Source organism: Ursus americanus, chromosome 8 (genome assembly GCF_024610735.1).
Source record: "Ursus americanus isolate L20-20 chromosome 8, mUrsAme1.1.p, whole genome shotgun sequence".
NCBI lineage: Eukaryota > Metazoa > Chordata > Mammalia > Carnivora > Ursidae > Ursus > Ursus americanus.
The window spans coordinates 27880833-27902501 of NC_142134.1; the positions used below are offsets into that span (position 1 = coordinate 27880833).

Consider the following 21669-nt stretch of genomic DNA (forward strand, 5'->3'; position numbering starts at 1 on the left):
AGATGGCTTTTAAAGAAGTTTGTATGATCTGAACTTTTACTAGTGGTATAGGGAAGTGTTGATTTTTTTAAAAATTTCAGTTTTAAATTAGTTTTGGCTCTGCTGTCCCTAAGTCTGAATATAATTTTTTAAATATTTGATTATGCAAACTTTGAAAGATGTAATGAATTGTTTTTCTAATTATCAAGTACCCAAAAGTATGATCAATTATAAAAACGTTTTGTCAATTTTAGTAGTACTATGAGAAGATTCATCCACCTCATAGAATTTGAGAGCTGTATTATTCTTTAGAATGGATAGTAAAGCGTGGGAAGAGTTTCCTAGTTTAGGAATGCCTGTTCCCTCAAGTAATTTATCCATCCTAATTTTCCAAATATGTTTACATGATTTTGCTGACTAACGGTAAATCCTTAGGAGAGATTTTGTGGTCATGTTAGTCTCTTGTTTATAAAAATGATTGCCACAAATTCAGCATGATGAATCTTTATGGAATTTAGAATAAATTGTGGCCAGCATGAAACAGTCTATCTTGTTTTTGAAGTGACTGATAAAACAAAAATAACATTTAGGAAACTCGTAGGAAGTAAGATAGGATTAAATATATGACAAATACTGGGATCTTAGATGTTAAATCACATTTCCTAAAAATCTTTCTTTGTATTTAGTATTTATATTTTTATATGTCTATATGTATATAAATTAGAAAGAATGATTGAAATCATTCTTCATATGAGCTTGAGTTCTCTTTTATATGTAAAAATCTCTCTTTTACATGTAAAGTCCATTCCTTAATCTAAAACATAATGAGCCTATCCAGTAGAGGAACTATTAATATTCATTGCTTTTCTTCCATTAAATGGTCAGGGGCACAGACTGTTGTTCACTGTGTAGTTTACTACTTTCTAGCTGACTTTAACCTCTCAAAGCATTCTCTTTCTTCTATGTAAACATAGGCATACAACTACTGCTTAGTTCATAGAATTGTAAAGGATTCATAAAGTGTTGGCACATGGGGCGCAAGCTAGGTTAATAGCTATTATTAGTAGTACATCTTGGTCTTGTGCTTTTTAAAAAACACTTTTACTCAATGAGAGCCACCCCATTCTAATCTGTACATTTTTGATAGGTCTGCCTACCGCCATGAATTTCCAGGAACCTTAATTTACTGTGTCAAGGGCTTGTAAACTCTCCAGCCACTCAGCTCACCATGTGACAGCTCTTTAAGAGTTCTATTTTCATGTATTATCTTAATGTTGATATCTCAATATAGTATTGCTTAATTCATTGGAATATGGCAGTAGAGGGGGGAGATGGGTAAAGAATGAACCGTGCAAAACAATTACTCCATACAGACTCCGTGCCAACTATATTTCATGTATACTGGACAGAATTCTTCTTTCTTTTCATCTTGTTTATTGAAAGTCCTTTCCATTTCATTGAGAGAAAGTTCCTGTACTAATCATGACTCCTTTGAATGCAAACAACAGGAACCCTGTTGACACTGGTAAAGGAAAACAAAATTGATCAGGTAATCAAAGTCAGGTATAGCTGAACTGAGGGCTCAAACAATGTCAGAAATCCCTCCCTCTCCTTCCCCAACTCTTCTTTCCTCCTTATTTTCCTGCATTGGCTCTTTTCTTTATCAGGATATGATTGGTGGCCCCTCAGGTTGTGGGAAAGACCATCACCAGCATCTCTAGGCTTTCATTCTACCTTTCTCCCCACTAGACAGAGTCCTTGTCTTTTGATAGAGCTAGCAGATTTCCTGGGGAGGCTTTGATTGGATACTTGGCTTGAGTCATAAGCTTACTGTGGGACCATTCACTGTGGTCAGGGGACGCAGTGCTCTTACTGGCCTGGATTGAGACATTTCATTCTTGATTTACAGGGACTGAGAGTGGAATGCAGGATGGTTGACCTGAGGGAAAAATGGGGGTGCAGTTAAAGAAAAAGGAGGATAGATGCTAAGCTGCACACATGTAATAATGCATGGCCTGAGGGCTTCCTAGCACACTGCATGGGAACTGGCAGCTGTGGTAGGTAGAATAATGGCCCCCCAAAGATGTCTACATCTGAATCCCTGGAACTCATGAATATGTTACATGGCTAAGAGGAGTTAAGTTTGAGGATGGAATTAAAGTTGCTCATTGGTTGGCCTTTAAATAGGGAGGTTAGCCTGGATTTTCCAAGGTCCTTGTAAATAGAAGAGGGAGACAAAAAGACAAAACTACAGAGAAGGCAGCATAAGAAAGGACTTGGTCTGATGTTTCTGGCTTTGAAGATGAAGACAGGGACCCAGGAGCCAGCGAATGCACATGGCCTCCAGAATTTTGAAAAGTCAAGGAAACATTATTCCCAGAGCTTCTTGAAGAAATGCAGCCCTGCCGACACCTTGATTTTAGACCCCTGGGACCTATTTCAGACTTCTGAACTCCAGAACTGTAGGATAATAAATATATATTGTTTAATTTCAGACTTCTGAACTCCAGAACTGTAGGATAATAAATATATATTGTTTTAAGTCGCTAAGTTTGTGGCAATTTGTTACACCAGCAGTAGGAAGCTAATACAGTGGCCTCCTGGATGGTCCCAGTTTCTCATACTTTTGTCGTATTGTGAGCTGGACTATTTTAGAGTTGGAAAATATAATCACCCCAAGTAAGTTTCAGTGAAAACCTTTAAAAATGCTGTTCGCATTTCTTATCTGTCATATTTCTCGGCCTTTGGCCCTGGGGGACAAATGCTTATTTTCCTGGCTTTAAAATCTAGGCTCAATGTTAGTCTTTAAAAGTATTATCCATCAAAAAATTGTGAAGTGTATGAGAAATATTAATTTATAGAATGGCTCATATAGCTCTTGAGTCTGTAAAACTTCCAGTGGTGATAAATATAACCATTAGACGTGCTTCTTTAAAAACTAAGATCGGAATGTTAACACTTTGGCATTGGGGCCTCACGTAAAAAAATATATCTTCTCTACTTGTTATTCTGTTATTGATTATTTGATCATTTTAAGATGTAGCAAACAGAAAATACTTGGACAAATACTTTTTCTTCTTTCTTTTTCTTGAAGGTTCTTCTCTTACCTGATTTCATGTTCTGGAACACTAAAGAATGTGCTGTTCTTTTCTAAGTGACTCTGTTGGACGTAAACATTGTGCAATTGCAACAAATACTTATGAAAAAGCCAGATTTAAAAAAAATGAGAAGAATTTTTAAGTTCACAGCTATTTGTTCTTTCTTAATGAGAAAAAAAAAAGCTTTCTCTTTTTTCTCCAATAGCTTGATGAAAAATCTCTGACTGTGAAAGTAAGTTTGCAATTAAAATAAAAGACTTCAAAGAGGTTCTCTGCCTTGCGGTGATAAGAGCCTAGAGGAGATGAAATGAGGAAAAAAGAATTTGGCTATGTTCAGAAGTTCAGCATGTGTCACAACTAACTTTTAATTGCCTTTCAGTGAAGATGCGGCCCCTTCTCCGTTTGTGTTTACAGCCTTGGGAAGCCTTCAGCGTGTGGCGCCCTCTTTAACGTCCACTCGTCACCCTGCTCACATTTTTCCTGGAGCAGCTGGCTCCTGTCATTTCTGATGAAAGTCATTCTCCTACCCTCAGCAAAGGATTTGGAAATGTTGTTGTTGGAGCTGCTTCTTTAGCAGATCTTGAAAATGCTTATTCGATTTCCTTCTTGTGGCCAGATTGTTGCATACTGAGAGTTTGTACCTGAAAAAGGAAATTGCCTGTGTAAACTGTCTCTTTGTAGTAATCAACCAGTTCTTGGGAGAGAATCCCAGTGTTTGGCTGGGGTCACAGACTATGGGTTGTTACAGCTAACCTAGACTCCAGGCCCTCGGTTGACATGGAGCTGAAGATCCCTTCTAAGCCTATCAGAAAAACTAGACTGGGGCAGAAGTAGAGATGGGAGAGGCCTGAGAGGTGCTGGGACATGGAAGGACTCCGAAGCCCACTTCCATCTTTGGTAGCTCTAGCCTGATGGGGATGGTCATGGTGATAATAACCTCAGCTAATTCTTCTTTTATTACATTGTTACTACCTGGACTAAGTCTTTTAGGTGCCTTACCTTGTTTGAGCCCATTATTATCCTCATTTTTATAGATAACCTCTTGAGCCTTAATTTTGATAATTTGCTTGCAGAGGAAAAAATGTGCATCAGCCTGAAATCAGAATTTAAACACAGTACTTTCCGACTCCAAACCTTTGGTAATCCACCATCGTACCCCACCTTCTCCTTTCCTTGCTTGGGAACTCAAGCCATATTGCATCAGTCCCAAGTATTCCAATATTTGTGTGCCAGGAGTAGCTTTGGGCTTCATTAGATCAACTAAAGATTGCTGGGAAACGTGTGAGCTTTGTACTGTAGTCACTCGAGGTCTTAGTAATGTTGCTTATACTACTGAACACTTCTGTTCTCTTATCGTTCTATAGTGTGGTCTTTGTAACGTGCTGGGGACATCTAGTAACCTCTAGGAGACGTTTGGGTATAATTACACAACATATTAGGCAGATACCAAACTGCGCATCCTCAGTTGTGAGCTTCTGAGACTGAATGCATGAAGGAATTAAGACGTTCCCAGAGCATGGGCCACGGCGGCCTACTGCGAAAGCGCTCCTTCTCAAGAATCCCCACTTCCAAAAATTGTCATTGGTTTTTTTTCCTCAAATACCACTGTATGCTAGGGACATTTAAACATGGTTAAGATACCACACTTCCATCCCAAAGAGCTTAAAATCTCTGAGAGGACAAGACATAAGCATATACTTTTCTCCTGTAGAGATTTTTAGAACTTTTATACAGATAATGCATGATGATGAGATCTAAGAAACTTAGACCAGCAGGTCTATACTCTGGACAAGATAGCAGGGAAAGTTTCTTGGGACAGATGGGGCTTGAGATAGGCCCTGTAGGCCAGGTTGGATTTGTATAGATGGAGAGAAAGCAGCAGTCCTTTCCCTGGGGGCGAACGGGAGAGTAGGACTTTGAGGACAGGCATGATTAAGTTGGGTCTGGGGAGCCCATTAGAATGTTTCAATTGGCCAGTATGGGAGACGCTGTTGCAAAGAAGTTAGGGACAGACTGCAGAGGGCCTTAAATGACAGTTCAGTTTTGATTTGAGTTCAGTTACCCAGTCTGCGAGTTTCATTTTCTTATTTGTGAAGTGAGAGGATTTGATTAGTAGGGGCCTTGAAAGCAATTTTCATGTCTAACATGGAAAAAAAGCTATCAGTTTTCTGAGTCTGTTTTATCCTGAAGTAATGATGAGCCATTGAAACTATTCAGAGACAATAACTTAGTAAAATTAATAGCTGGCATTTATTGAGCCCTTCCTGTATGCCGAATACTGTTCAAAGCGCTTTGGATTCGGCCAGTTAATTTTTACAAGTCTATGAATTAAATACTATTACCCTGATTTTACAGATGAGTACTGACATGGAAGTCTTAAGTGACCAAAATCACAAAGGTAATAAGTGGCAGAATTTAGGCATTTTACACGTGGGACTTTAAAACAGTTTTCCTGGCAGTAATTCAGATAATATTTTGGTACAATTTATAGAATATTTGGTAGTGAGCAGTTATGTTGGGGAGTTTGGACTTGGCACTTTGCGGTTTGCAGTGTGTGGTGACGAGGACTTGAAGCAATTGGAAGAAATAAATTAGTTTAACAGAAATTTCTAAAGAGAAAACAGTAGGACTTGAATGATATTAAATGGGGGGAAGTGGATATAAAGTCAGTTTTCTAGCCTGGGGCTTTAGGAGAATTAGCACATTATGAACAGAAACAGTGAAGTCAAGAAGGCAAGCTGAATATTTAGGTGAAAATGGGAAGTTTGGTTTCGATAACTTAGGGGTGAAGAGAAGGTATGACACATTATTCTAGGCAGAGAACTGCCATGTTCAAGTTTCAGTGTGAGGGAAGTTCCTCTTTTTCTTTGAACTTGTATTTACTGAGGGCCTGTTATGCGCAAGTACAATAACATATGGAAAAGGGTCCAAAGTCTCAGAAATGATTACAGTTTTGAAACTATGAGAAAATTCTAACGTGGTTGACATTAAAATGGAAAGTGTGATCAGCCAAAAGGTCTTGAAGTATATGGAAACATAGAACATTGCCTCCTCAAATACTTTGATGTAGGTTATGTTTAATATTAGTGTGTGTGTATACAGATGTATATGCATATCTCTCTCTCTCACACACACACACACACACACGAAAGAATGTGTCTCTTTGATTCAGCACAAGGAGGAAGAAGGCATTAAGCTAAACTCTCAAATGAGGACTTTAGAGGATTCTCTGACAAGGAGAATTGTTAGTTTTATAATTTAGTCATCCAGTGGAGATATGACAATACTTTTTCTTAAAGGTAGTTTGAGTTTCTGAGGAGATCCTGAATGAAGACATACCCCTCTCACTTGCTTGAGGGAACAAGTTAGAATAGCAGATATAAAGATGTAGTAAAAATATCTTTTACAAACAAGGCTAGGGGAACAGGAAGCTCTCACTTTGATGGGAAGTATGTACCCCAGCCGGTGTATGTCAGGCCCCACTGGGTTAGGGCAGGGCTTGCCCCTGTGACGTGGAAGACAACATGTGCTCCTTATCAGGATCCTTCCCAGGAAGAAGAATGAGGAGGGAGGCGCTGAGCTTTGCAAGCTTCTTATTTTTTCCAGACTTACAGATCATAGACATCACTCTTCATTACGGGGAGAAGGGTGAGCTAGGAGATGGAGAGGCCCAGGAGAGTCAGAGAAAAATCTCTCTTCACAGAGAGCAGGAGCAGGTTAAAGGCACTCCACCTATAACTTGAAAAGAAATCATCTACTTGAGATGCCTTCATTTTAAGAAAGAGGCAAAGATTAGGTGGTTTTCAAGGTCTTTTTTATTTTTGACCTGTATAGATATTCTGTGAATATCTAAAGGGATTTCAGAGTGGGGCTGATTTCCTGCTGCTTGCTTCTGAGCATGAGGGGCTCTGTGTCTGCCTTCCAGGAGATCTGTTATAATGACTAGACCCACTTTCTGGTTCTTAATAGCTTGAATAGAAGACCTGGATATTATGAAATGTTCGATTTACTGGTCGGCAAGAGCTGTGAGAAATAGAAACAACAATCGCAAGCAAAATTCTGGTTGTAGAGGTATACGACAACCTGTGTAGTTGGCTGTCACTGATTGCTCAGTGATAAATTGCTATTTGGGGAAAAGATGGTGCATTCTAATTTTAGGTACACCCTCAGGCTCAAACTGCTCTCACCCATTCATTCATTCACAGTTATTTATTGAGTGATTTCAGGTTCTATTTTAGCACTGGGGAACAGTAGTAAAGAGAACAGGTAAAAATCTGTGCCCTCGTGGAGCTTATATGCTAGTGGGAGAAACAATAAGTAAACATAAGTACAATTTATAGTATATCAGAGAGTGAGTGACAAGTTTTGTGGGGAAAAGTAAAATGGGGCAAGGGGATAAAGAGTGATGAGATGGATACTGGTCAGGATACACCTCACTGATAGAGGGTCATATTCAAACAAAAAACCTGAAGGAATTGAGGAGCTCCCTCTGGGATCTCCTCCCAGAGGAAAGGTCACCACAGGGACCTTAAGATGTGAGAATTCTCAGTGCCAGGCTGTAGGACAGAGCAAACCCATTTTACTCTGGGTTGGGTTTTGAGGAGAAGAGTGACTTCACCTGCTACTTTAATTGCTCTGGCTCTATTTTGAGGCTCATTTATAAAGGGGAGGAGCAGAAACAAGGAGAACAGGTATGGGGCTCTTTCAAAACTGGGACCAGTGGTTTGGACGAGGGTAGTAGCCAGGCTGGTGGTGATCTGCGGTCACTGTTTGAAGACATCTCTGAAGGCTGAGTCAATAGAATTTGTTGAAAGATTTGATTTGTGATGTGATGAGAGTTAAGGGTAGTTTAGTCAGGTTTTGGGTGAGTAGTTAGGAGGATAGAGTTGCCAATTACTGACTTAGGAGCAGGAAGATAGGAAGTTTATGTCTGGAAATGTTAAGTTGAAGTGCTTAGGGAATGTCCACCTGGAGAAGGCAATGGAGTTGACAAGAGAGGAGCCCATGGCGATAAATGATTGTGAAGGCCCCCAAACTCATGGGATGGGATGAATTTACCATGCTGCGGAAGGTAGATGAAGAAGAGAGGAGTCCGTGGACTAGGTCCTGGGGATCTGCAGTGTATACAAGTCATGGAAATCAAGGGATGCGAGGAACGGAGAACGAGGAGGGGAGACCACTGATGAAAGAGGAGAGCTAGAAGAGAAAGATGTCCTAGAAGCTAAAAAAAGAACATATTTCAAGAAGGAAGGAGAAATAAGCTGGGTCAGTAACTCCGGATAAGGCAGGTGAGGAGTGGGAGTCTTGACCATTGGTTTCAGCAACATGGGGTCGCTGGCGACCTCAAGAGCCTGATTGGATCAGGCTGGAGAAAGAACAAGAATGAGAAGAGAGGAATTGGAGACATCTATGGTAGTCAATCTTTTGGAGCATTTTGCTATAAAGAGTAGTGAAGTGATGGGGTATTAGCTAGAGTGGGATGTGTAGAGGGTTTTTATTAAAGATAGGAGATAAGATGGAAGCGTATTTATTTGCCAGTGGGAATGATCTAGTGATGTGGGGAAAGGAATAAAGAAAGAAGAGAGGACAGTCACAGAAACTGTTCTTGCAAAGGCGAGAGGGGTTAGTATATGGAGCACAGGTGGAGCGTTTGCTCCTAGGTAAGATCACAGACCACTTATGCGTAGCACCTGGAGGAAGATAGACTACGCATGCATAGACGCCAGTCGGTGTGGAAGGTTCACTGCATCTGAGTCCTGTTCGGACGACTTAGTGACCATGGTGTGGTTTTACAGTGGGTCTAGCCATTTGTGCTTGCAGAATTGAGGGCCAACAAAAACCTTTACATACCAATTGCTGTGGCCCTTCAGCCACTTCTGCTGACAGTTGTATAGTTTCACACCTTAAAATTGCACACGGGCAATATTTTAATGAGTAGCTGACTTATATTTAAGATTTCAGTAGCTTATATTTATTGCATCCTCTGCGTGATCTCATTTAAACGTCTCACTAGACGTATGAAGTTGGAAGTATTCCTAGCCTCCACTTAGCAATTGAGGACACTGAGCCTAAGAGAAGCCAAAGAACTTGTTTGGGGTCATGCACTGATTTAACTTGCTTCTGACAGTGTAGTTCCTTCCTTATCCGAAGGCTGTACTGCTTTATGGGAGTATTTGGGCCTGTGAGGTGTGTAATTTCTGAATACAGTAAGTGAACACTGGATATGATGTAATTTGCTTGTATGATTGTAATCTGAGATGAAAATACTTTTGATAGCTTTGAACTTTCCCCACCATCCCCTCGCCCACCTTTTTTTTCTTCCAAAGGCTGAGAATTTAAGAGCTTTTTACAGAAATTTTTGAAACTACACTGGAGGAAAAATTGGTTGGCTGGCTTTGGGTAGACAGAACGTCGTCATTCTTGTGGTAGTTTTCCTTTATAAGTCAGATCTTAAATTAGAAATCGACAGCAAGATGTTCCATCTATCCTGAAATGAATAAGAGCATAGGAGCATGGTCTTCAGTGTCAAAATGATCCAAATTGAGTTTTTCCTTTGGCTTCTTGCTTGCAATGTGTCAGGCCTCCTAGGCCTGCTTTTTCATTTGTAAGCTAAGTATAATAGGACTCACCTGCTGTGATTGCTGTGAGAATTAGAGATGGTATATTCTTTTTTTTTTTTTTACGATTTTATTTATTTGACAGAGAGAGAGTGAGAGAGCACAAGCAGGGGGAACAGCAGAGGGGGAAGGAGAAGCAGGCTCCCCACTGAGCAGGAAGCCTGACTCCGGGCTCCATCCCAGGACCCTGGTATCATGACCTGAGCTGACTCAGACACTTAGCCGACTGAGCCCCTTAGGCACTGTAGAGATGGTATATTCTTGGACACAAAGCACAGTGCCCAGGATTTGTCCTGCCAATAAATGGCAGGTGACCTGGTAGCTCCTTTGTCACTTCTGCTAACTACTGTCCAGGGGGACGGTAGCCTGAGGGGTTACTAAGTGCATCTTTTCCCTTGGTTACAATAATTCCCAACTGGAAAATTACTCATTCTGGGTTTAATTTCAGCAATATGTCTTATGAGTACATTTTAGGAATGATTTATTATTTAGCATCAGAGAAGACAAAGCTCTATAGAAATATGCCGTCTTTATTTTGAATACAAATGCAGAACATACTGTCTGACAGTGGAAAAGTAAAACTGTCCCAGAGGATCTAGGATGCATGGTTTGCTGTAAGCATGAGGCTCTGGGTGTCCTTCTGGGTGTGGAGGAGCCTCCTTGCATTCCTCCTAAATTTTCTAGTTCTCTAGTCACTTAATCCAGGCATCAATATATTGTCTAGACTTTGGTTGTGTGAATTTCCTTCAGTGGAGATGGGAAATCTCCTTCCCATCAAACAGTAAATGAATGCTTAGAGAAAGACTTATTAGTGGGATTACTGGTGCAGCCTGACGCCCGTGGATCTCGGGTAGTATGTCTTGTAAGTTAGTGTGTAGCAGCATAGGCAAAGCAAAGGTACTCCAGTTACCTGCATTACTAACTGAATGCATGATACACAAATCCGACTGACAAGAGACCCTGACATGTACAAAATCTTGTTTTAGATGGTATTGGATATGCCAAGCTGAATGGGGGAGTTTCTTGTCCTCAAGGAATTTATACTTAATTGGGGATAGGCTTGGTCAGTCCACATCCAAGAGCCTGAGTCATTCCTTACTTTGGAAACCTTCCCCTCCATCACTCTGCTCCTGTGACACCAGAGTTCATTCCCTAAAATTTCTAGTTCTTTCTATAAATAGCCAGAAGTGACAAAAGTATTCCCCATGGATTTGGCTGTAAGAGAGACCGCATCTTTGTGTCTGTGCTTATGCTGATGCCTAGTGTGGGTCCTTGACGATGGTCCAGAGAACCCACGAAGCAGGGATCGTGCTGCTGCTGCCCCTCCAGGGTTGGAGCCAGGCTTCACTTTACTCTGTGTTGTGACAGTCCTCACTCCTCTGCCTAGTAAATATTTACAACAGTGCTATTTGATCCGTGCATTTAATAAAGAAGGGTATTTTGTTTAAATACATTGGCCATTCTACCTGGCATATTGATAACAAACATGCACTCAAAGAATTTCTAAGTTGTAAAATGCCTTCATTCATTTTCTGGTACTTTATACACTGTTTGAAGTATTTACAAAGCAGGAAAAGAATGAATGTATTCTATAAGGCTACTTTAAGATCATAGGTTATAGTTCAGTTATGAGTCTTATACTTTCATTTATTGGAAGACATACATGTGATTGCTCTAGGCAAGAAGTATTCGTGGGTCATAGAATTTTTTTCAGGATACTTTTACATACTGCAGGACTAGCCTTAGGCTAGAATCATGACGATGGGGGACTTTTTAATTTCTGTTATCAGATTTTACATGTCTTCTTTTCTCATCCTCGTCCTCATTTCCTTTTCCAGGGTCCACTCTTTTGCTTCAAAATCATTTCTAGTAAGGGATAAATGGTTTACTCAGTGTGTTATCTTTCCCCAGGGCGTTTGTATTTTAGCAGACATGATACATTTGGCTAAAGGTGGGGAATTAATTGTGAAATTTAGTTTAACCTGTAGCTGGCCACCCGTGATGTAAGGTAGACTTCAATTAGACATACATATAAAAATGAGTATCTGTCCCATGTATGGAATTTGGTGCAAAATGACAATGCTATTTGCTCTTGACTGACCAGCATCTGCATATTTAATTTATAGATTATGATTTCTACTTTTTTTTTTTTTTTTACCCATTCTCCTCGTTTTCTGAAAAGATTCTGTGATTTATGGGGCACAACTGAATGGAGTAGAATGAGTGTATGGGCTTTGGAGTATGACTTGGATTCATATCTGAGCTTCACAGTTACTTTACCTTGGGCACATACTTCCTGAATCTCAGTTTCCTCACCCGTAAAGTGTGATTATTAGGTTTGTTATGATGGGAAAATTATGTATAAACTACAGCACCATAAACTACAGTATATAAAATTACAGGCCAATGGTAAATGCAACATAAAGTAGCTATTACAATGAATTCTAGGATTTTTACAGGAAAAAAATTAAACAATCAAAAAAATTTCTTCTGCATAATAGCAACTTTGTTAAAAATTTGTAGCAGGTGTCAGTTATGTCAATAATAAATGAATCAGGAGCATGTCTTGATTATAAGCAAGCCAGATATCATTTATGGAAACTTATTATATTCATATTCTCAAACGTATAAATGAGATATGAATATTCACATTGTAGTACATTTTTTAAAAAGAAAATGATTCATTGAGCCCAGAGTTACCTAAGTATAGTTGAGAAATGATTCGAGTTCCCAAAATTTCATGAGTTCAGGAAATGAGAGGGTTCAGGAATATATTTATCATGCAAGTTGAGGTACAGCCTTGTGAGGTGGGGCATTTTATGCCTCTGTTATGTCCTCCTGTGTTCTCTTGTCACACAGGGTTCTACAATTCTATTTTTCGCCCCCACAGATTTACCAATAAAGAGACAGAGTGAGTATGAGCTGGTGACTCCAGTCAGCACAAATTCTGAAGGACACTATCTCTCCCATATTCTTTCTGCAAATCCCAAAAGGAGGTCACCGAGGGACGTGTCTTCCAACTCTGAGCAGTTGTTTTTTAACATCACAGCATTTGGAAGAGATTTTCATCTACGACTCAGGCCCAACACTCAGCTAGTAGCTCCCGGGGCTGTTGTGGAGTGGCACGAGACATCTCTGGTGCCTGAGAATATAACTGACCCCACTAATGATCATCAAGCAGGAAATGCTTCAGAAAGAATCTGGAAAACAGAGCCTTTGCAGACTAACTGTGCTTATGTTGGTGACATCATGGACATTCCAGGAACCTCTGTTGCCATTAGCAACTGTGATGGTCTGGTAAGACTTATTCCCTTTTGTGTGTATGTGTTTGCAGGTGTGTGGGAGTGCAGCGTGGCTCCAGCATGTTTGGAAGGTAGAGGTGGAAAGGAAGCCTTATTATTATATTTTAAGTTCAGGAAGGAGCTTGAAAATGCATTTTACTGTCAAAGATGTGTGCTTTGGCTTCATTTTGCCACGAAGACAGCGTTATTCCGAGAAGCAAAAGATACCTATTTTAGCATTTTTTGCTTACGTTTTCACTTGTGTTACATTGGGGGAATTTTATTTCCTTATTTCTCTCAAAGCATTCTAAAAATTTTCTAAAGAAATGTAGATTCCTCCAAAATGATAGTATTTCACTTCTTATGTGGAAACTTTGGATATCTTCTTAAAGAAAGTATTTTTGAATGCATTCTTTCACTTCCCCACAGAATGCTAAAATGGGAAGTGAGCAGATCCTTTGTCAGAATTTGTTCAAATAGCATTACTTTACAAACATGAGATGTAGTTCTCTCAGCATTGTGGCTTTGAGTCAATTTTTTCTTTATTTTCAACTAAAATGCCCATATATTGCTCTTCAGTTTTGTTGTTGAGGCCAATAGTAACCGACCTTTCTTTACACACTCTGCAGATGTGAAATACTTTTATTTGTTTTGTATCTCCAGATGTTATTTGAAAAGTGTGTCAATGTTTATGCCTCTTCCATCCACGGTTGACTTTGTTCAAAACGCAACCATTTTTCTTCCTATGGTTGCCAGGCTGCTGTTTCTTGGGAGTTCAGAGCTATTCCCTTTGTTTTGCCACTCTTCTGGGAGTTCTCAAAATATTCCTTATGTTCCTGCTTATAATTATTCTACCTTAGCTGGTCCTTCAACAATACTGTGAATTTTTTGCTATTGTTCTCTCTATGCATAGGCCCAACCCAGAGGAGGTATGATACATATGTTTTACCAAATGGTGGTGAGGTCATTGTTTTAGGCTTTATTTTTGCAGTCTTGTTCTGCTTCTTGATGTTCTGCAGGGTTTTAAAAGCCAGTGCTGAAAACTGAGCAGAGGACATATGACAGGTCCAAGTGTTCAAGTTGGACTGCATTACATTAGGATCTGTACACTCGCATTTGGTGTTAGACCGTATTCTGGGGTTTGAAGACGTAAGGGATCGCTCAAATTCTTCTCATTCTGTACAAAGGTTGAATAGATGTGAATTAATTAAGTTATTGAGTAGAAAATAAAAAAGAAAGCACTTTCTAGAAGTCAAAGTTTAAAGTATTCATTGAGAGAGCTTGATTCAGTACTAAGACAGAAAAAAACATAAATCATAAAAAAGGTACCGTTTTATAATCCTTTCAAGTAAAATACATTGGGTATAAATCTTAATTCAGTGTTATCTTTTAGTTTTAAGCGTAAAAAATTATGTACGTTTTATCTTCTCAGTTAAGATTTGAAATGTGGGATATCGCTTTGAAAATCAGTTTAAGGAAGGTAAAAGGCAAGGAACTTATTTTAATGTATCATCACAGTGATTTTTACACCTGACTTAGCAATCAGTATTTTTCTTATTGTACATGTCAAATTATCTAATCATAGATACAAGAAATCTGGGGCCATAACAAGTTGTTATAAGGAAGAGGAAAATAGATATAAAGTCTGAATGAATGTTTATTAATGGGATTCTTTAATTGCTCATGTTTAAGATATGGTGTTAGCATCATCGTAAATCAATATTGAGTATGTGTGTGTCTACTCCACTATGCTGCACACTACAAGTATTCACTTGTTCCAGTCTTTGATCCATTAATTAATTAATTAAACAATGTTTGTAGGAGCCGGTAATGGACCAAGTGCTATTCTAGGCACTGTGAAATGGTGGAAGGAATAGTGGTTGCCATCCTCATGCAGCTCAAAGATGTTAAATTTGTCATGCAATTTAAGTGTCAAAATATCTGGCATATGTGTATATATATATGTTAGAATCATGTTTAACTTGAAAAATTGTAGTTAAGGGAAATATGTTCTGGAGATATGAATAGGACAGAGTTTTGAACCAGAGATAATTGGCTGAGGCATTCAGCTCCATCCAGGAAAAGGGTAGGTCTGGTCTGTAGAGAAGGCAGTGCTGAGTCTGTGGGTATGCGGAATGAAGCCTTTTCTAGAGTTTCCAGCTCACAGCGGCCATATACCAGGAGGAAGAGTGAAGATGATGGCAGGAAGAAAAGCAAGCAGGGTTATGGGGAGTGAATCAACAAACTGAAGAGATAACACCAGGACTACTTCATTAAGCTGGGAACAAGTTCTTAGAATTGCAGAATTGCATTGCATGGGATAAGCCCTTAGCAGAGATGAAGTAGGAAGTTTAATTGAAGGGAATGTGAATAAACTTGGCTGATTTGCTGATTCCTAGGTCCTTTTTTTCCTTTAACTGGCTATATAGGGATTTAGGCTTGGCCTTCTTGACTTTAGAAAGGGAAGCAGGGATACTGAGATAACATGGATGCCTGAGGATTAAGACATTGCCCTGGGAGACTCTGGGACTATAATCAAATCCAAATAGGTCTAGTAGAAAGTACAACCCCATTTGGCCAGAGAAACCAGTGGAAAAATGTCTCCAGCAAGTATAGAGTTAAGTCCTTGATATGGAAGACAGTGTCACTGAAGCTCTACCTGGATGGGAAGTCAAATCCCTTTGGTTACATCGGTTTTCGATGGTATTCCAGTGACCTGACTTTCTCCATGTGTCCTTCAAAGCTGTTGCACATAAGAAACAGCCACAGGGACTTATGTTTCACTGTGGTTGTGGGTTTCATAGCAAGGCCTTCTTCCTGGGTGAAACTCCTTACACCTCTTTTCTCTTATGCAAGCTTGTGACATGCTATGTGAGTTTGAAATGGTCAGCACTCTCAGATAGAATTAATTTGTAGTAAGCAGAATGCTTTAATTAAATTTAAAAACGAGTGGTACTCAAAGAGTGTCCACAGACTCAGGCTTGTGAAAAGATAAATACCCAAAGTGAGACTATATATAGAAACTCTTATACCAATTTGACAATTATTGTATTTGTACTGGGTCGAATAATTTAAAAAAATGGGGCTGGTGTTTTGTTTTATCATTTTTTTAAAGAATTTATTTTATTAGAGAGAGTGCAAGAGCGCACAGAAGCAGGGTGAGTGGCAGGAGGAGAGAGAGAAGCAGGCTCCCTTCTGAGCAGGGACCCTGATGCGGGGCTCTATCCCTGTACCCTCGGATCATGACCTGAGCTGAAGGCAGTTTGAGCCACCCAGGCACCCCAGTTTTATCATTTTTAAAATTAATTAATTAGTGAATTAATTAGTGAATTAATTAATTTAAAGATTTATTTATTTGAGAGAGAGAAAGTATGTGCAAGTGGGGGGAGGGGCCAAGGGGGAGAGAGAGAGAGAGAAATCCTCAAGCAGACTGCATCAGTATTCAGGGCTCTATCCCAGGACCCTGAGATCATGACCTGAGCCAAAATCAAGAGTTGGACGCTTAACCAACTGAGTCACCCAGGTGCCCCTCATTTAATTTTTCTAGTAATTAATTTCTTTTAAAAAATTTTTATTATTAGTTTTTAGAAGATTTTATTTATTTGAGAGAGAGAGAGGGAGAGAGAGCATGAGCTGGGGGAGGAGCAGAGGGAGAGGGACAAGCAGATTCCCCACTGAGTGTGGAGCTGGAACGATGTGGGGCTCGATTTCAGGACCCTGAGATCATGGCCTGAGTTGAAACCAAGAGTTGGACAAGAGTTGGCTTAGCCAAGTGAGCCACCCAGGCACCCCTCTAGTAATTAATTTCTGTTGCATTTTACAAAATAGTCCAAGACCAATTGGGAGAAAAGAAAACATTTTCCTCACCACAGATAGTTTGAAAAGCAAGCAACGACACTTAAGCGTTTTTACCCCTCTGGATATCAGATACTTGACTGAAATAGTAGGGTAGAGTCTACCTATCCCAGGTAACTGTCTGCAATGGTCACAGGAAAGGTGCTTTAATATCGGCATGATTGAAGAGGACAGAAAGATGCCAATGTCTAGAATGTGATCTAGACATTGATATGTGTTGTAACTAAAATATTGTTCTCTGGGTTTCTGAAATCAACATCAGAGTCTTCTGCACAAAGGAATTGATAGGATTCTTACCCAGTGTAGCCAAGAATCATTAATCTGTTCCTGTCTAATGTGACCTTTTCCTGTTCTTTGCAAGATGATCATTTATGTGTGACTGCTAATTCTTTACCAATTATAGCTTTATTCTTGCTCTAGTCTATCCTACCTATAGGTGAGAACTACTGAGATGTTCAGTCATTGAATCGTCCCTGCTTTCTGATAGCGTCCAATCGAGAACAAAGCCCAGCTTCTCTAGACCTTCCCCCAAATTACCCAGCTGAAGCCCAGGTCCTGTTAATAGGTTCTTTCTCACGCTTTTTTACTGAAATGCTCATGCTTCCCTCTGGTGTGCGTTCTCCCTCCGTGCAACGTGTAATAAACCCAGCTTGTCCACTGCTGATGTGCTGCTGGTGGTCTTTGGCTGGAGGGTGTCGACATGCTTTACCTCTCTGCTTTGACATTTCTGCAATTTCACACACTTCTTAGTGGGAAGACACTTCTGGCTGAGAATCCCGGCTGAAAATAGATTTCTTTATTCCACAGAGCCCTGGCATTTACTCTGTAACACCATTAAATCTCCCCTGCGAGCAGTGGCAGCTCACAATCATATTTTGTGGTCTCTAAATGTGCCAAAATAAAGGGTTGTTTGGTTAGTAGGCTTTATTTCATGTATTTCATAACATAAGGAAACTGAATTTCTCTAGACTTGCTGGAACAATATTGCTCTGTTAATTCCCCTGGATTAGCCTCAGAGGGAACTGGTTGGGAGTGGAAGAGCTGACTGCTAATGGCTTTCCTAGGTTATCCAGCTCAGTGATTTCCTTGTGGGCTGATTTTATGATCAAGGGAGTCTATCTAGGACTGAAATTTTCAGCATTTTTTTTTTTTTTTTTTAACATTTGGGATTCTTCCTTCAAATGAAATCACTAGGGGTTACCTAATAAAGTAATACGTGAAACGGATAAACTCAGGCAAGGCCTGCCTAAAACACAGGTGGGAGATGCTCTTTTTCCTGGTGTCTCTTCTCCCTACCTCGTTCTCACTCTAGACCACTTACAGGCTTCCGGAGGCGTCTGACAGCATCTTCACTGTTAGGGCAGGGTTTCTTGGAGGCTTGAGGTAAAAAATTTGGATACTATAAATAGGAGCTCTTTTTTGAAATATCTGATAGTCACATCTGGTTAATATTGGAGGTATTTTATCTTTCTTAGATTTGGGGCATGGCCTGATGAAGTCCTGGAGGACAATTGCAAACCTATAAAGAAAGTAGCCTTAGGATTCCCCTGCCTTGAGACTTTTGCCTTGGGATTTGGTTCCCTCAACAACTTGTTCTTGCCACGCCTATTTCAGTAAGCCCAGCTGCAGAGGCAGTTTTTAAAAAGTCTGTCTAAAAAAGTATTATGAGCCAGTGTGCCCGGGATTAAGAACATTTGACCTGTGATTGTAAGTACAGCTCAATCTAGTAAAAGAAATGTTTGATACTAAAAATGGATACAAGTCTGTAGCTATTTATAGTGGATTTAGAAAAGAGGGTTTTTGAGGGCTGATCTTTAGATGTTGACTTTCGAACATCTGCTTTTGTGAAAGGAGCCTGATTTGCTGAAGGCCCGTCACCTCCCATGGAACATGTCTGTGAAAGGTGTCATGCATTTTATTGATGGTACAGGGGGAGATCTGTATGTTTATGGTTTATATGCTGATTTCAGGGACATTAGGTTTGAGGAACAAAGGACTGAAACCTTGTTTTACCTCCAAGCACCTACACCAGGCTATTTTAGCAATGCAGGATTAGAAGGAGCTCAAAGCCTCTAAACCCTTTAATTTCCAGAAGTAGAAGGAAAAAAAAAAAAATGCAGCAGGTACTGGCCCCTAATGAAGACTGAATGGAAGTTCTCTAGTTCAGTTAGTCTGGGAGAACCAGTACCATGGTGGGCCTCATTGCTTCTTTCCTGAGATTTAGTTAAGCTGTGGCCCTTTGGGAACTGTCGTGTTTACCTAGTCGTGTGTCTGCTTGGTTGGGTACATCTCCCCTCTGCCCCCTTTCTCAAATACAAAGGCAGCCGGTATATGCTTATCTGGGGGAAAGAGGCAAGGTTTGGCATAATCCTTGATCATTTTCACATTTTGTATCTGATTTGCATAAGTCGAGAATCATACATATGTCAAGTGTTTCCCAATTTTTTTTGGCTCTGTTTCTCTTGTGTGATTTAGTTGATCTTATACGAAGAATATCCAAGGACGCGAGCTGGGAATAGAGTAGGATGTGAAAGAAAAAAACTGTCAGAAGCGTTTTTAAATTTTGAAAATATTTCTTTGTAATAGTTATTTTGTAGTTAATCTAAATTGTTCATGTTTATTTATGAATATCACCTGTACAGTGCTTATTACTTGATTTACATCATTTTGATGATGATTTGTTTCCATTATCTCCCTTAACTTTGGTCTGGTAAATTTAAAAAAAATTAAGTTTAAAGATGAGTTAAAAATTGGGGAAAAATGTAAATATGATGCTGCAAATCTTTCTTTGGAAACACATGGAAAAACAAAAGGGGCAGCCGAAGTCCTTTTTTTTTCTGCTGTCCGTTTGGCAAGTAATGGTGCTTCTTCCCAATGCCTTGACCACCATGACTTCATTAACACTCTAATACAGATTTTTCAAGATACTCAAGACATGCTTTAAGAACTGTGAAAATAGTGCTGACCACATCTTAAAATACCTTCTTCTGAGTAAATTATCATAAAACAAGAATAAGAGGACAGCTCGGTTTTGAGATGATGCCCTTGTGTATAATCATGTTTTGAGGTCACAGAGTTCTTGTAAACTAAATCCAGCCTCAAAGTTTTCAACTGTGAAAACTGTGTTCTTCTTTTGACTTAATCTTTGCTTCCAGGAATACTGATCTAAGTTAACAAAGCATTTTGAAGCACTAGGCTATGTAAAGTGCTATACTGATTGCTGTGGTAAATGCTGAAGGTAAGTCAGGCATGACCTTGGTCTTCCAAGGGCACCGGGAAGGAGGTGTGCTGTAGCAGACCAGAAGTACAAGGCAGAATGTTTATATGTTGTAAGCCTAGATCGCATGAGATGCGAGAGCTTGGAGGGTGGAAAGATTGCTTCTGCCTGGAAGGATGGTAGAAGGCTTCCTGGAGGAAGCAATATTTGTGATACAAGAGATTTGAAAAGATAAACATTTATGTTAAAGTAATCCCTGGTGACGGTGGGGATGGGATGGGTGGGAGGAGGAGCCTCGGAAGAAAATGGAAGTCTTATTGGAGGTCTGCGTGTGATGCCCTAAGAACGAAGGGAGGACGGGGAAGTTGATTTCATGAACTTTGTAACATATATAACAAATACACAGGAGGGCCAGTGTTTATCTGAATATAGGACCAAATATGATACAAAAGGGAGAGAGAGAGAAAGGAAAAGGAGCATAAATCAGCGACCGAGTCATTGATATTAATAGGACTGCACAGGCGTTCAGGATGGGAGGAACGTGAGGATTCCTGTTCCTTAATGGTGTTGCTTTTCTTCATAGAAAAAAGTTTCTCTGAAGTCATAGGGCCTTTTCCTCTGGAGTTTAGGGAGGTTTCTTCATAGCAACTTTTTTTCTAGAGTTTGTTCCCCAAATTTTATCTCAGAGGGTTATGCAATTTGACTTTGAAAAATCTGACTTTTTCCATCATCTAGATTCTTCAGCCTTTCAACTTTGATCAGGGATTGTGCCATTTAGTAAACCTCCTGCTATGACTATTATTTCTTCCACTTCAAGTGTTTTCCTCACTTTGTTATTATATTTATTCTATGCTCATATCTCTTACTTCTTGCCATTTCCCAAGGAGTATTACTAATGTCATTTTAGTGATACTAGTTTACAGTGCATTACTGTAAAGAAATTTGAAAAATTGAGCATAAAGAGCAATTAGATCAGCTTTACTGAACTCCCAAAAAATAAAACAAAATAAATCTCAATAGATGAGTCAATTTTGATATTAAATCTCATTTTATTTTGTGTCATTTATAGTATTTATACTCTGTAGCTATGTATGTGTCTGTGTGTATAGAAATATATATGCATACATATATATACACACAAACACGTATAAACACATTTACACACATACATATGACAAACCATAGAAAAGACAGAGAAAATCAATGTTTCATTGAATACTTTGATTCAAAGACCAGTGATAGAAATTTTTGTTAGGATGTAGAGTTGGTGGCAGAGCTATTTTGTCACGTGTGCCTGTTGACAACAAAGCCCATGGTAGTCCTGTTACCCCAAGCCACCTAATATGCTTCTCACAATGTGGGTTGTTGACAAGGAGGCCACAACATGAATTAACTTGTATGTTTTTAACACTTAGAAATACGAGGTTAATCAGAAATACGATTGACATGTGAGGTTCTAACCTACTATTGTTAGTCTATAACAATGAAATTGCAAAAAAGTTTGGGATAGAAAAATCAATTGTACTTTTTATTAAGGTAGTCAGACTTTGGGAATTCTTTGTCTCTAAAACAAGGGACTTTATTTATTTATTTATTTACTTTTTACTTTTAATTTTTTTTTA

General features: G+C 39.4%; 1 protein-coding gene across 1 annotated transcript in view; it reads left to right on the forward strand.

Annotated features, from left to right (window-relative positions):
* Nucleotides 1-21669, forward strand: part of ADAMTS3 (ADAM metallopeptidase with thrombospondin type 1 motif 3) — a 248964-nt gene that overhangs the window by 7114 nt on the left and 220181 nt on the right. Inside the window, exon 3 of the mRNA XM_045789351.2 lies at nucleotides 12585-12991. Coding sequence (XP_045645307.2) covers nucleotides 12585-12991 — 407 coding nt within the window. The remainder of the gene's footprint in view (nucleotides 1-12584; nucleotides 12992-21669) is intronic.